Source organism: Sesamum indicum, linkage group LG6, assembly GCF_000512975.1.
Source record: "Sesamum indicum cultivar Zhongzhi No. 13 linkage group LG6, S_indicum_v1.0, whole genome shotgun sequence".
Classification (NCBI taxonomy): Eukaryota; Viridiplantae; Streptophyta; class Magnoliopsida; order Lamiales; family Pedaliaceae; genus Sesamum; species Sesamum indicum.
Genome location: NC_026150.1, coordinates 16,284,143 through 16,299,958, shown reverse-complemented (window position 1 = coordinate 16,299,958; position 15,816 = coordinate 16,284,143). Strand labels below are relative to the sequence as shown.

General features: G+C 31.0%; 2 protein-coding genes across 3 annotated transcripts; both read left to right on the top strand.

The window, feature by feature from the left end:
- On the top strand, positions 1,843-6,040 carry LOC105164625 (beta-glucosidase 24-like). The gene is made up of 13 exons (XM_011083318.2): positions 1,843-2,090; positions 2,213-2,282; positions 2,426-2,484; positions 2,567-2,642; positions 2,797-2,874; positions 3,031-3,118; positions 3,234-3,723; positions 3,848-3,966; positions 4,093-4,310; positions 4,420-4,451; positions 4,699-4,804; positions 4,902-5,013; positions 5,517-6,040. The coding sequence occupies exons 1-13, from the start codon at positions 1,929-1,931 to the stop codon at positions 5,785-5,787; spliced, it is 1,881 nt and encodes a 626-aa protein (XP_011081620.1). The 5' UTR covers positions 1,843-1,928; the 3' UTR covers positions 5,788-6,040.
- On the top strand, positions 8,836-12,683 carry LOC105164626 (beta-glucosidase 24-like). 2 transcript variants are annotated; one of them, XM_020694652.1, is made up of 14 exons: positions 8,836-9,057; positions 9,236-9,305; positions 9,438-9,496; positions 9,578-9,653; positions 9,816-9,893; positions 10,050-10,112; positions 10,143-10,167; positions 10,289-10,778; positions 10,903-11,021; positions 11,151-11,368; positions 11,477-11,508; positions 11,740-11,845; positions 11,940-12,051; positions 12,180-12,683. In XM_020694652.1, the coding sequence occupies exons 1-14, from the start codon at positions 8,908-8,910 to the stop codon at positions 12,436-12,438; spliced, it is 1,857 nt and encodes a 618-aa protein (XP_020550311.1). In that variant the 5' UTR covers positions 8,836-8,907; the 3' UTR covers positions 12,439-12,683. The 2 variants fall into 2 exon arrangements, with proteins under 2 accessions (XP_020550311.1, XP_011081621.1); XM_011083319.2 differs by having other exon boundaries at positions 10,050-10,167.

Below are 15,816 nucleotides of genomic sequence, written 5' to 3'. Positions count from 1 at the left end.
GCTCGAGTCTACTCTCTTTGATTGACGAAAACTCAAATTGAAAATATAAAAATGTTCGTCTTCAAGAGAGGATTCGAATGGTACCATTGGACGTCGGAAATTCATTCGGACGGCCCCGAAAACTTAGAAACAAGTTAAGTTTCCAGCGAAAAAAGGGGCGAAATCGCAGTTTTTCTTTTTTTAATTTTTAATTAATTTTAGTTATATTAATTAAAATGTGTTTTAGTTAATTAAGAATATTTTAAATAATTTTAATAATTAAATATTTTGACTAATTAATAATAATTATTATTGTAATTAAATATATTTAATTAATTAAAATAATTTTAGATTTGATAATTAACATTTATCAAATTATTTGAATTTAAATATAATTTAATTTAATATTTAATATTAAATAAATTAAATATAATTTAAATTTAATATGACAAAATTTAATACTTATTTTTTAGGGTGAGAAATAGCAAAAGGAAGATACAAAATAAGTCAAAAAATCCTTTGTATGTTATATAGACCCATAGAGGGGTATTTTAGTCCAAAGTGTCACTAAATATGAACTGAAACCGCAGAAAATGACTACCAAACGCAGCTGACGCGCGTCTCCTCCACTTCTCGTTAGTTGCTAATAAAATAAGGGTTTTCTGCTGATCAAAACAAAATAGAGGGGGTTTTTAGCTTATTCTGAAAACAGAGGGGTATTTTTTGCATACTTTTTAAAATATAGGGGATTTTATAAAAAAATATAAAATTGATGAAAAAATATATTACAAATGTCAATATATAATTAGCAAAATTTTGACGAATTTCTGACAATGCACTCAATATCCTTAACAATTCATTGGAAACTAAATAACCGTAAAAAGTTACGCGAAATTTTAAGGGAAAATATGCAATTTTAGTCCTATAATTGGGGATAATAATTTTTATCATGTTCAAATTACAATTTACAATTTGATTCTATAACTTTCAGAATTGTAGTAATTTTAGTCATTTTCGGCAAATTTAGTAGAAAAATTCTATGTGATTAGCCATGCCAACACCAAAATTGTGGCTTCCGACGGAATTGATGGCATGACAATTCAAAATATTTTATTTGCATATATATTGAGCTTTTACATATTTTTTTGTATTATATTATAATATCAAAAATTGCACACCCACATTCTGTTGTGAGATATAAAATTTATATTGTCATTAACTTAAAACATAGAATTATTGTGTATTATATAGTTACGAATATAATTGCGTGTTCCTCATGTGCGGATATTTAATTTTTCTTTATTCTTTTCTTTTACCCTTTTCTTTTTGTTATTCGAATTCCACCTCTTTCTTTTGCTTTAATTTTGGTTTCTTTTCCATCTGCTTCCTCTTCTAAACCTTGGCCATCATCATAGTTAGATGGATGGCCCCTCTTACCCTTATCCAATCACCTTTGGTTAAAGGAGGAAATTATTTTGACAAACTTATTAATATAATATTACCAAACAATATTTGATATAATTAATTTCAGAGTGAGAAATGGCGACTTTTAATTCTATTTTCAATGGACAAATCACAAACATTAATCAATTCTATGTCATTTCATATATATGCGCATACCTTGACTATAAAATCTGTCTCTAATTTCATTTAATAAAATTTAGATTTTAAAATTGAAAAGGTATGGTGCCCAATATAGCAAAAACTAAAGTGCAGAAGAAGGAAGACAAATAAAATAAGATTGTGATGATTAGCATGCTTTAACTTTTGGATGATAGATACATAGGTACTTGGCAGACAAGGAAACAATTGGATTCTTGCATGAAGCCATATGGAACACCTATAAATACGTCCATTGTCTTATCATTTTTGTCAACCCAAAATTACAATAACTACTTTCTTGCATTCTATATATAACCAGCTTAGCTAGTACGTACCTACTGTCTGAAATGGAGAAGAACAACAGCCTCTCAGTCCTCCACAGTCCAGCAGCATATGAGGATCAGTTTAACGAATATCTCAACTCCAAAGTCCGCAACCACAACAGCAACATCAGTCGCCATGATTTCCCTTCAAATTTTATCTTTGGATCTGCGACAGCTGCTTATCAGGTTTAATACTCAATATTAATCCAAATTGCTAATGATCATATGTATATATATATAATCACAAGATTTTAATTATCATGGATGATCTTTTTGTGTTTCAAATTTAATATGTTGAATTAATTCAGTTTGAAGGTGGTGCTGCAAAAGGTGGGAGGGGGCCTAGTATCTGGGACACGTTTGCCCTCAAGACTCCTGGTCTCTCTCTCTCTCTCTCTCTCATTCTCTCTGTGTATATACATATATATATATATATACATTTATATATAATGTGACTGCTATGCAAATTAGTTTAATTGCAAAATCAGCTGATAAATACATGGATTGATTCTGAGTGACAGGAAGAGTCATTGATGGATCCAATGGAAATGTGGCTACTGATTTGTATGCCAGATTCGAGGTCATCTTTTTTAACTCTCTTTAGAATTTAATGGGAATGTATAAAATTTTTATATACTTACATTTAATTAATTTATTTGCAGGAAGATATTACATTGATGAAGAAAATGGGGTTTGATGCCTATAGATTTTCAATTTCATGGTCAAGAATTTTGCCCGGTAAGATATACAATAAAATTTAATTACAATTTAATAAATTAATTATTTTTTTATCTTTGAACTTGGAGTCATGAAAAATAAAACTTCCTATATTTTTTCACATATATATATATATTAAGTGTTATTAACTGTGTTCTACTCGTTTCATTATTAGGTGGAAGGTGTTGTGCTGGAATCAACAAAGAAGGAATTGACTACTACAACACCGTTATCAATACTGTTATCAAACATGGTTGGAATCATAATATGCAACAACTCATTTCTTGTGCAGTCTTTTCGTAAATTACATATTAATATGCACACAACACTGCATACACCTTCAAATAAGTAACTGCATATGGTTATGTCATTATAATTAACATGCATATATGTCGTCCCTGTAATGCAGGCCTTGAACCATATGTGACTCTTTTTCATTTTGATTTACCTCAAGCACTACAAGAAGAGTATGGTGGGTTCTTAAGCAAACAAATAGTGTAAGTGGACTTATTAAACTATATATTCATATATGTCTCCAAAATCTGTTGTATTATTCGTACATAGAAAGGATGGATGTAACATTTAATTTTCATTTTTTGGGTTTTGCAACAGGAAAGATTTTCGTGAATATGTTGAGTTATGCTTCTGGGAATTTGGTGATCGGGTGAAATATTGGATCACAGTGAATGAGCCGACAACCTATTGTGTTAATGGATATGCTTCATGCACTTTTCCACCTAGTCAAGCTATTTCTTCAGCTTATGTTTCAGCTTTAGCTCCACAATCAAAAGATTTTGTTTCTGATTCACCTCCAGCGGACGTCGATTTGACTTCTACTCCACCATACGTCCGCTCAGCTTTTACCTCACTTTTACGATCATCATCAACCGCTTTTAGAAATGGAACTAATATTCCTCCTCACAGAGGTCTTCATCATGACCCAAAGCATCTCTTATCCACATTTCAAAGCAGTAATATTAATAACCGTAATCTCTATGGTTCCGGTCCAAACACATATGATCCTAAGAATGTGTATACTGCTGCAAGAAATATGCTCCTTGCTCATTCCGAAGCTGTGCACAGTTACAGAACCAAATTTCAGGTTAATTTAGGCATTTTTAATGCATGTTTTGTTTATATAATTATTTAATTAGTTATGATGCAATTTATAATGCCTCCATGTATAAAGTTTTGGCTTATTGGAAAATCGTATATAATAATTATAGGGACATCAAGGAGGGAAGATCGGTATAACACTTTGTTGCGTCTGGTACGAACCTCTATGTGAACAAGATAAAGATGATATTGCCGCTCAAAAAAGAGCCCTCGATTTTTCATTGGGATGGTAAGCAAACTTGTTGTAATCCTCATAGCATGATACTAATTGCAGTGCATGCATGTATGTTCTGTTTCACTTAATTGTACTTAGGATGAAAAAGGTTTCTTAATATAGATTGATGAATCATGGCAGGTTTTTGGAACCTATAGTTACGGGAAACTATCCTCAAAATATGATTGATTATGTTCCTCCTGAAAATCTGGCTCCATTTTCATCAAGTGAATCCCAAAGGCTTAAAGGATCCTACGATTTTCTGGGATTGAACTACTATACAGCCATCTATGCTGCTAATGATCCTGATCCCCAATGTGAAGATGGCTACTTCAAAGATCAACATGTTAAATATCAGGGTATATATGTTGCAGACAATCTTATGTAGCAAAATCTTAGTTGTTTTTTTTTTTCTTTTTCCTTTTTATTTTAGAATTATAAGTCATATGATAATTTTTTTTTCTACAGACAATCGAGGAGGGATACTAATCGGCCCCGTGGTAAGATCCTCATTTTTAATTTTTCAAATAATGTTTTTTTGACTCTTGTTTTGTTTTTTTCTGGTGAAGTAACTAGTTGGCTAGCTATCACGTGCTAATATATGAAGCACGCACACACACACACACACACACACACATATATATATATAATATAAGTGCACGCATGCATTTTTTTATGTTTGTTTAAATTTATAAAATAATTGATCTATTCGTTAATGAATAAACTTGTTTTTTGCTTGGATTTTAGGCTGGTTCATCATGGTTACACATAGTCCCGTGGGGAATTAAAAAACTTTTGACGTATACAAAAGCGACATATGATAGCATACCGCCTATATACATCACAGAGAATGGTAACGTGCTAATTACTTTTTTATAATGCAAGTTGTTTCTAAATAGTTTTTTTATAAATGACATTTAGCAGTAAATTTTTGCAATTATTTTTTTCAGGTGTGGATGAAAAGAGTGATTGCAAGCTCACTGCTTGTGATGCTTGTGTTGATCCTGTGAGGGTGAAATACCACCAAGACCATCTTGCATATATTCTACAAGCAATGCATGAGTGAGTCTTTTAAGACAAACTACTACATCTAGACTCCAAAATATTACTAAAATTAATTTATGCTCTTATCTAGATTGAAAAGATTATAATTTTAGTCTAATATCTTAAGAAGTGGAATTTTTTGCTGTGTATGAATTAATTTTTATAATAGTTCTTTTAAGTCAAGTTGGATAAAAAAATTAGTTTCCAAAGTTACAGGACTAGATTGCAATTTAATTAGATCATGTGCAAGTTATGTGCAATTTTTCAGCCAAATTGGCCAGGACAGGACTAAATTGACAAAATCTTAAAGGTACAACACTAAACTGCGAAATTCAGTTTGGGTAGGGTTAAAAATGCTATCCCTAAATTACAGAACCAAATTTATATTTTTCCCCAACAATATTGCTATCGAATCTTCATTTCTTCATTGTGGAATCTGATGTTCCAAATCATCCAATATCAATATATATACAATTCATTTTTTAATATTGCTCATAAAATTGATCATATTCCAATTGCAGCGAAGACACCCCCGTGGATGTAAGGGGTTACTTTGTATGGTCATGGTCTGACAACTATGAATGGACAGAAGGATACACAGTCAGATTCGGACTCATATATGTGGACTTCATGAATAATCTTACACGATATCCGAAACAGTCCGCAATTTGGTTCACAAATTTCTTAACAAGGAATGAGCCTTTGGGTGGCCTAAAAAAGAGGGAAATTACTGATACCGCGGAAAGTGAGATTGAGAAGAAGCTGAAAGCTGTGGAAAAAGTAAATGAATGATCTTACTATATACAATTAATGAATCCCAAACTATAAGTTGAACTATGTATCTCGCGTGTACGTGTGCTCTTTTCTTTTATCTTTTTCTTTGGTTTTGGTTTGTGTGGTTTGATCAATACGAATAACTGGTTGTGGTTTACACACTAGTTATTCAAATAATAATTGGAGCCCTATGAGGCCTCCAGCAATGTATGCTTCTTGTTGTAATGTATGGTGTGTTTCTTTTATAACATATATAATAAGTTTATTATGATACAAGATCTTTTTTTATATTTAATTTATATTGAATTATAAGTTCAAATTTTTTAATATGGTCAATATGTGTATATATATATATATGTATGCAAATATATGATGGAGCAATTAAATGAAATTTGAGGATAACTATAAGGTCATATAAGACGTGCGTACCTAATTTTAAATTTATGGGACCAAAATTAGAAACAAGTCTACTTATGAGATCAAAAATTTAATTTACCCTTATTTTTTATTGTATTGACTAACAGAAAGAGCATTATCAATTGAAAGAAAATTTCTCAATGTTTCTCAAATTGAAAAAAAAAAAAACCACATATAGGACTCAATGTGCGAATTGAACTGAGTAAAGGACCAAAATTAAAAATAGGTCCACTTATGATACCAAAAATATAATTTACCCTTCCTTGTAACCGAAATTTGGTTTCAGTGTAAGAAGTACTGATTATTCGTCAAATATATATATACTCCTAAAGCTGCCTGAATTTTTTCTCATTGCAAAATGTGCAGCGGAAAAGTAAAGTTAGAAGGATGGTTTGGGTCGGGTCTTTTCAAAGTTTGATCAATGGAAGGGGTAATGTTATGATGACCAGTTTAATAAATGCCAAAAATTAAGTTGGCCAGAGAATTTGTAATGGTCTGGAAGTGAGATAGTCCTTCTACTCTATCTTTTTCCATTAATATATACGAAATTTGTTAATTGGTCTACACACTATTGCAATTAAGTTACGATGCTATTGTGTAAAACGAATATGCACCTCACCACAGAAAAATAATTTTACAGAAATAGGATTTTCCGATGGATTTTCTGATGGATGTAACGCAAATTTCATGTTTTTAAATTTATTGAAACAAGAAAAATATCATAAATGATTTTTGAATTTAATTATACTTTTGCGGCTACAAAATCTCTATTTGGAACCCTGATTCTTCACTTCATGAATGCGATTTTAATTTTGGCAACTTTGGAGGTGGAGCTTGATGCTTTGATTTCCTACGATGTTGACTTGGGTTTTCGATAACATTAATTCAAGAATCTTTTAACTTATTCCCAAATTAAAAGCTATAAACTTGGAGTGTTTGACTTGAAGTTTGGGTATTTCTTGGTGGACTGGATATTTTCATCTTCCACCAAGATGGATTTGTGTCTTGACAATATTAATTCGCAGGTCTTTTGATTTCTTCAAGAATCAAATGTTGATTTTGGAAGGTTTCTGAGGCGAACACCTTAATTTTGTTTTGAACGTGTAGATCTTTCTTGATTTGCGCTTGAGAGGATTTTTGAGACTTCTTGAACGCTCTCTTGCTTTTTTCTTTGATTCTCTTAATTCTATTTTGAGTGATTTCTTGACTCGTTTTAACTCGTGTCCTGTCTGGTGCCTTGAATTGTATCTGTTGAGTGATGAAACACCCCTATTTATAATTGTAGGGTGGAAGACTTTGCCATATTCACTTGAGATGATATGGCGCAATATGATTGACCTTTTATTATTTGTTTCCTTAATCACAAGATGTGATATAAAATTACCAAATCACGGATATTTGCTTTCTTTATTGGCAAGAAAATAATTAATACAACGGATTCTGACTAAGTTCGCACCATGTACTCAATATCCTTGACAAAATCATTGGAAACTAAATAACCGTAAAAAGTTACATGAAAATTTAAGGGGAAATATGCAATTTTAGCCCTATAAATCAGGGAGTAATAATTTTTATCATGTTTAGATTACAATTTGCAATTTGATCCTATAACTTTAAAAATTATAGTAATTTTCAGCAAATTTAGTAGAAAAATACCACGTCATTAATCATGCCAACATCAAAATTGTGGCTTCCGACGGACTTGATGGCATGACAATTCAAAATATTTTGTTTGCATATATATTGAGCTTTTACATATTTTTTTGTATTATATAATATATATTTTATAAATTAATGCATGTTATTGTCATTAACTTAACACATAGAATTATTGTGTATTAATTATGAGAGCATGCATTCCAATTGAATTATTGTGTATTAATTATTGGGCCATTTGACTTAATTAGCTCTCTTTGATTTTGATCTTCTCTTTTGTTATAATTCTTGTTGCATCAATTTTAGATATATATGTATGTATATTTACGAATATATATAATTGCGTGTTCCCCGTGTACGGATATTTAATTATTCTTTATTCTTTTCTTTTACCCTTTTCTTTTTGTTATTCGAATTCCATCTCTTTCTTTTGCTTTAATTTTGGTTTCTTTTCCATCTCCTTCCTCTTCTAACCTTGGCCATCATCATAATTAGATCCATGGCCCCTCTCAATCTTATCCAATCACCTTTTGTTATTTTGACAAACTTATTAATATATATAATATTACCAAACCATATTTGATATAATTAATCTCAGAGTGAGATATGCCGACTTTTAATTCTATTTTCAATAAATTTTTCTTATTTTGCAGGTATTATTCATTTTTACACTAGTGCATGGACAAAGCACAAACATTAATTAATTCTATTTCATTGCATAAATGCGCAAACCTTGACTATAAAATCTATCTCTAATTTCATTTAATAAAATTTGGATGTTAAATTGGAAGAGGTATGGTGCCCCCTCAATATAGCAAAAACTAAAGTGCAAAAGAAGGAAAACAAATAAACTTAGATTGTAATGATTAGCATGCTTTAACTTTTGGATGATAGATACATAGGTACTTGGCAGACAAGGAAACAATTGGATTCTTGCATGAAGCCATATGGAACACCTATAAATACGTCCATTGTCTTATCATTTTTATCAACCCAAAATTACAATAACTACTTTCTTGAATTCTATATATAACCAGCTTAGCTAGTACGTACCTACTGTCTGAAATGGAGAGGAACAACAGCCTCAAAGTCCTCCACAGTCCAGCAGCATATGACGATCAGTTTGACGAATATCTCCGCAGCGACAACAGCAACATCACTCGCAATGATTTCCCTCCAAATTTTATCTTTGGATCTGCTACTGCTGCTTATCAGGTTTAATATACACTCAATTTTCCAAATTAATTGCTACTCATCATATTAATTATTTGACTTCAATTAATATATATATACATACTCATTATACATTATTAAGATAATATATAATCACAAGATTTTAATTATCATGCATGATCTTTTTGTATTTCAAATTTAATCTGTTGAATCAATTCAGTTTGAAGGGGCTGCTGCAAAAGGTGGTAGGGGACCTAGTATCTGGGACACGTTTGCCCTCAAGACTCCTGGTCTCTCTCTCTCTCTCTCTACATATATATATATATATATATATACACATTTATATATAATGTGACTGCAATGCAAATTAGTTTAATTGCAAAATCAAGCTGATATATACATGGATTGATTCTGAGTGACAGGAAGAATCATTGATGGATCCAATGGAAATGTGGCTACTGATTTGTATGCCAGATTCGAGGTCATTTTTTTATTTCTCTTTAGAATTTAATGGGAATGTATAAAATTTTTATATACTTACATTTAATTAATTTTCTTGCAGGAAGATATTACATTGATGAAGAAAATGGGGTTTGATGCCTATAGATTTTCAATTTCATGGTCAAGAATTTTACCCGGTAGGGTTTACAATAAAATTTAATTACAATTTAATAAATTAATTATTTTTCGATCTTTGAACTTGGTGTAATGAAAAATAAAACTTCCTATATATTTCCAAATATATATATATGTATATATATTAAGTGTTATTAACTGTGTTTTACTCGTCTCATTATTAGGTGGAAGGTGTTGTGCCGGAATCAACAAAGAAGGAATTGACTACTATAACACCGTTATCAACACTGTCATCAAACATGGTCCGGAAAAAAATATACAATAATTCTTTGTTTGTGCATTCTTTTCGTAAATTATACATTAATCTGTGCACATCACTGCATACACCTTCAAATAAGTAACTACATATGGTTATGTCATTATAATTAACATGCATATATGTCATCCCTGTAGTGCAGGCCTTGAACCATATGTGACTCTTTTTCATTTTGATTTACCTCAAGCACTACAAGAAGAGTATGGTGTACCTCAAGCACTACAAGAAGAGTATGGTGGGTTCTTAAGCAAAAAAATAGTGTAAGTGAACTTATTATACCATATATATATATATATGCATGTCTCCAAAATCTTTTATATTATTGGTATATAGAAATCATGGATGTAACCTTCAATTTCCATTAATTGGGTTTTGCAACAGGAAAGATTTTCGTGAATATGTTGAGTTATGCTTCTGGGAATTTGGTGATCGAGTGAAGCATTGGATCACAGTGAATGAGCCGACAACCTATTGTGTTAATGGATATGCTTCATGCACTTTTCCACCTAGTCAAGCTATTTCTTCAGCTTATGTATCAGCTTTAGCTCCACAATCAATAGATTCTGTTTCTGATTCACCTCCAGCGGACGTTAATTTAACTTCTACTCCACCATACGTTCGCTCAGCTTTTACTTCACTTTTACGATCATCATCAACCGCTTTTAGAAATGGAACTAATATTCCTCCTCACAGAGGTCTTCATCATGATCCAAAGCATCTCTTATCCACATTTCAGAGCAGTAATATTAATAATCGTAATCTCTATGGTTCCGGTCCAAACACATATGACCCCAAGAATGTGTATACTGCTGCAAGAAATATGCTCCTTGCTCATTCCGAAGCTGTGCACACTTACAGAACCAAATTTCAGGTTAATTTAGGCATTTTTTATGCACCTTTAATTTGTATAATTATTTAATTAGTTAAGATGCAATTTATAATGCCTCCATGTATAAAGTTTTGGCTTATTGGAAAACCATATATAATAATTATAGGGACATCAAGGAGGGAAGATCGGTATAACACTTTGTTGCGTCTGGTACGAACCTCTAAGGGAACATGATAAAGATGATATTGCCGCTCATAAAAGAGCCCTCGATTTTTCATTGGGATGGTAAGCAATCTTGTTGTGATCCTCATTTCATGATACTAATTGCAGTGCATGCATGCATGTATGTTCTGTTCACTTAATTCTACTTTTCATGAAGTATGTTTCTTAATATAGATTGATGAACCATTGCAGGTTTTTGGAGCCTATAGTTACGGGAAACTATCCTCAAAATATGATTGATTATGTTCCTCCTGAAAATCTGGCTCCATTTTCACAACGTGAATCCCAAAGGCTTAAAGGATCCTACGATTTTCTAGGATTGAACTACTATACAGCCATCTATGCTACTAATGATCCTGATCCCCAATGTGAAGATGGCTACTTTAAAGATCAACATGTTAAATATCAGGGTATATATATTCCAGACAATCTTATGTGGCAAAACCTTAGTTGTTGTTTTTTTCTTTTTCCTTTTTATTTTAGAATTATGTGTCATATAATAATTTTTTTCTCTACAGACCATCGAGGTGGGATACTAATCGGCCCCGTGGTAATGTCCGCATTTTTAATTTTTCAAATATTATTTTTTTTCCTCTTCTTTTGTTTTTCTGGTGAAGTAACTAGTTGGCTATCACGCGCTAATATATGAAGCATAGACACACACACAGACATATATATATATATATATGTGTACACATGTATTTTTTTATATGTGTGTTCAAATTTATAAACTAAGTTATCTATTTGTTGATGAATAAATTTGTTTTTACTTGAATTTTAGGCCGGTTCATCATGGTTGCACATAGTCCCGTGGGGAATTAAAAAACTTCTGACATATACAAAAGCAACATATAATAGCATACCGCCTATATACATCACTGAGAATGGTAACGTACTAATTACTTTTACATAATGCAAGTTGTTTTCAAATATTTTTTATAAATGACATTTAGTGGCAAATTTTTGCAATTATTTTTCCAGGGGTGGATGAAAAGAGTGATTGCAAGCTCACTGCTTGTGATGCTTGTGTTGATCCAGTTAGGGTGAAATATCACCAAGACCATCTTGCAAATATTCTGAAAGCAATGCATGAGTGAGTTTTTTTTAAGACAAACTTCATTTCTTATTGTGAAATCTGATGTTCCAAATAAACCAATATCAATATATATACTATTCGATTTTGAATATTGCTCATAAAATTGATTATTATTGGAATTGCAGCAAACACCATCCCGTGGACGTTAGGGGTTACTTTGTATGGTCATGGTCTGACAACTATGAATGGACAGAAGGATACACAGTCAGATTCGGACTCATATATGTGGACTTCATGAATAATCTTACACGATATCCAAAACATTCAGCAATTTGGTTCACAAAGTTCTTAACTAGGAAGAAAATTTTGGGTGGCGAAAAGAGGCTAATAGCGAATGCTGAGGAAAGCGAGTTTGAGAAGAGGCTGAAATATATGGAAGAGTGAAGTTAATGCACCGATCATACAGTGAATCTTAAGTTATTATAAGTTGATGAACGATGTACCATGTGTGCTCTTTTATGGCTTGATCATGAATAACTGATTGTGGTTTACACACAAGTTATTCAAATAATAATTGGAGCCCTATGAGCCCTCCAACAATGTATGCTTATTATTATTGTAATGTATGGTGTGTTGTTTTAATAATGTATATAAGAAGTTAATTATGAAATAAGATGTTCTTTTAATTATTTATATTGGATTATATGTTCAAATTTCTTAATATGGTTAATATGTGTGTATATGTTGGAGCAATTAAAGGAAATATGAGGATAACTATTTTTTTTGTAATTTTACTAATGAACCCTTTTTCGATTTTTTTTTCATATATTAGAAAATAAATAAGTTAATATTATACTAAAATAATTTTAATATATAACAAATTTAAAAAATCTTATTAGTAAAAATTCGTCAAACTAGAACGAAAATATTTTTTATTAATAAAAATTGTCATCAAGAGTATTGTGCATTTATTCTAAGCGATTGGACTTAAATAAAATAAAAATTAATATCAATAACCATCATGTAATAGTATTTTCAGAAAACATTGATGTCTTTTTTAAAAAAATATATATGTACTGGTATTATTAGTGGGGATGAATAATGAATTGGAGGAAACTTATATATATATATATATATATATATATATGAGTAAAAAATAAATAAAATAAAAATATGTATGTTTTGGGCTTATACTTTTACTTTTTCATCAATTTTGGACGGAAACGAGAAATGTTCATATAAATCTAGTTTTACTTTAACCGAAATTTCTTTTCCGTATAAGAAGTACTGATTATTCGTCAAATGTACACCCTCCTAAAGGTGTGGAGAATATGCTGTGGAAAAGTAAAGGTAGAAAGATGGTTTGGGTAGTTTTGGAAGTCCTTTTGAAGGTATATTTGAACAATCGAAGGAGTAATGTTATAATGACAGTTCAATAAAACGAGATAGCTTAAGTAATTAGCCAGAAAATTTGTAATGGTTTGGAAGTGAGATTGTCCTTCTATTCTTATCTTTTTTCGTTACGGGTAAATTCTCCTCAAATAAAAAATAATTATATTCTCTAGATGATTATGTGGAAATTACTATTTTATTCTTGATAATATTTTTTAAAAGATATTTGGAAAACAAAATTAATAGGATATTTATTTCAACAAGAATTCTTTATGCAGTCAAATAGTCTAACACTACAAAAAATGCCGGGATTTGTAACGGCTTTTTTGTAACGCCAAATACACACGACCTTTTTAACATTTTTATAACGGATTGGATGTGCTGCGTCATTGAAAGAGGTAATAAAAATGCATTTAGTTTGTAATGGCCAAAACCATTACAGTAGCAATTACAAGTTTTTGATATGCCTAAAACTGTTACTATTTATTGACCGTTACTAATGTGCTATGGTTTTTATAACGACTCATTATTTTTGTAACGACTTTTTGGTGAAATAAGGAGCCGATACAATGGCTGGAGAAAAATTGCGAAAAAATATACGAAAAGACAATGTTACAGAAATCGTGACATTAGAGACGATATTTTTTGTAATGCTCGTTACAAAATTCGTTGTAAAATAACGGCTACATTTTCTAACGGCTAGTTTTCAATTGATATATTAAGGGTTCCGAAGGCCGTTACAAAAGCCGCTACAAAAAATTTATATATGTGTAAGTTGTTTTAATTTCATTTTATTTGTTGTAGAAATTCTTACTAACGACACACACTATATCTCAAGATTCTGATTTTCGTACATATACATTTGATTAGCTTATAGATTAATACTCGAATTTTAGACCGTCGACTAGTGCTGATCATCACTTAAGTTGGTTGACTAGGTACCAGAGACTAATTTAATACTTTATTGTGTTTAATTAAATTAATTGTAGTTTACTTATTTTAATTTTATGATTTTTTATTAATCTTAAATCATTTTAATTATATATATTCTCTTAAATAGTGTACTGTAATATTTATACATTTGTAGGTCGTTAAATTAGAATATTAATTATATATGTACATGTGAATACAGTGATATATACACACTTACTCCAAATTTGCACATCGTTCTGTTCAAATATCGTTGGATCGATCCAGTAAGAGACATGAAGGTACACCCACGCTATCACTTCGTTGATGTAAACTTAAAAAAGATGTACCAGAAGGATGAGTCATTCATACTTGCACAACAAACAGTGCAAATGTACTACACTAAGTACCCAAGTATAAAAAAGAACAAAGCGGATTGGATGACTGTTTGCAAAATCAAGACTCGGGGAGTTGTTGATGAGTCCAAGTGGATTGAGATTGCATATCAACCGGAGGAAGTAGTACCAGTCCTTGAAGTTGTTATAGACAATCAGACGTACGATGTACGTGATCTCAATGGTTTACAAATTGTGGTCAATCTTTTGATTGCACACCAGCAGGATGCAGGTATTTCACGGACTCAAGCTGGTCAAACTAATAATGAAGATGAAGAGGATGATGAAGACAACTTCGATGACTACGAGACTAACGAGAATGAAGACGAGGCAGCATAATGTATATTTTTTTAATAAAATATTTTTATTTTGCAATATTATAAAATAAAAAAATATATATTTTTTTTTAAAAATTTATTTTTTTGTAACGGCCACATTAAGGCCAAAACCATCACAATTTAAAGTGGCCAACTTTTGGCGACAGACGAAAAATGAAATTTTGTAACGGAGACAACTCAAAGAGCCATTTGTCGCCGTTACAAAGCAGTTACAACTTAAAATTTTTGAAATCAAAATATAAAAAAAAAGGTGAGAATTTTAATTTCGATTGAATGTTACAAAGGGTGCTACAGAGGTTGTTACAATAGTAAATTATACCAACTGTTACAAAAGCAGCTACTGAAAACGAGCCATCTCTAAAATTCATATTGGAAAATGTCACATCTTTACATTTGGGCACCTGATTCATACCAAATTTAAATATGTACAAATATATGTCCATAAAATCATACTGTCATTATGATTTTAAATCATATAGCCTACTTTAGAAGTCTTGAATGATTACTATTACCGTTATAGGAACAATATGGCGAGATCCATATGCCCAATAAGGCTACAACTTGGCCGGATGGATTCTTTTATAAGTGTGATCGTACTTGACAGTTTGATATTAATTTTGACGGTCCGATTAATTCATGCAGTTCAATCCTTTAAGATGACCGTTATATCAATGTAATACTAACATTTATGAATAAATAAATTTATTGCATACTGCATACATGTATCAATGTCAAATAATTTTTTTTGTGTTTTTTAATGTATTTCAATTATATTGTTCCACTACAAT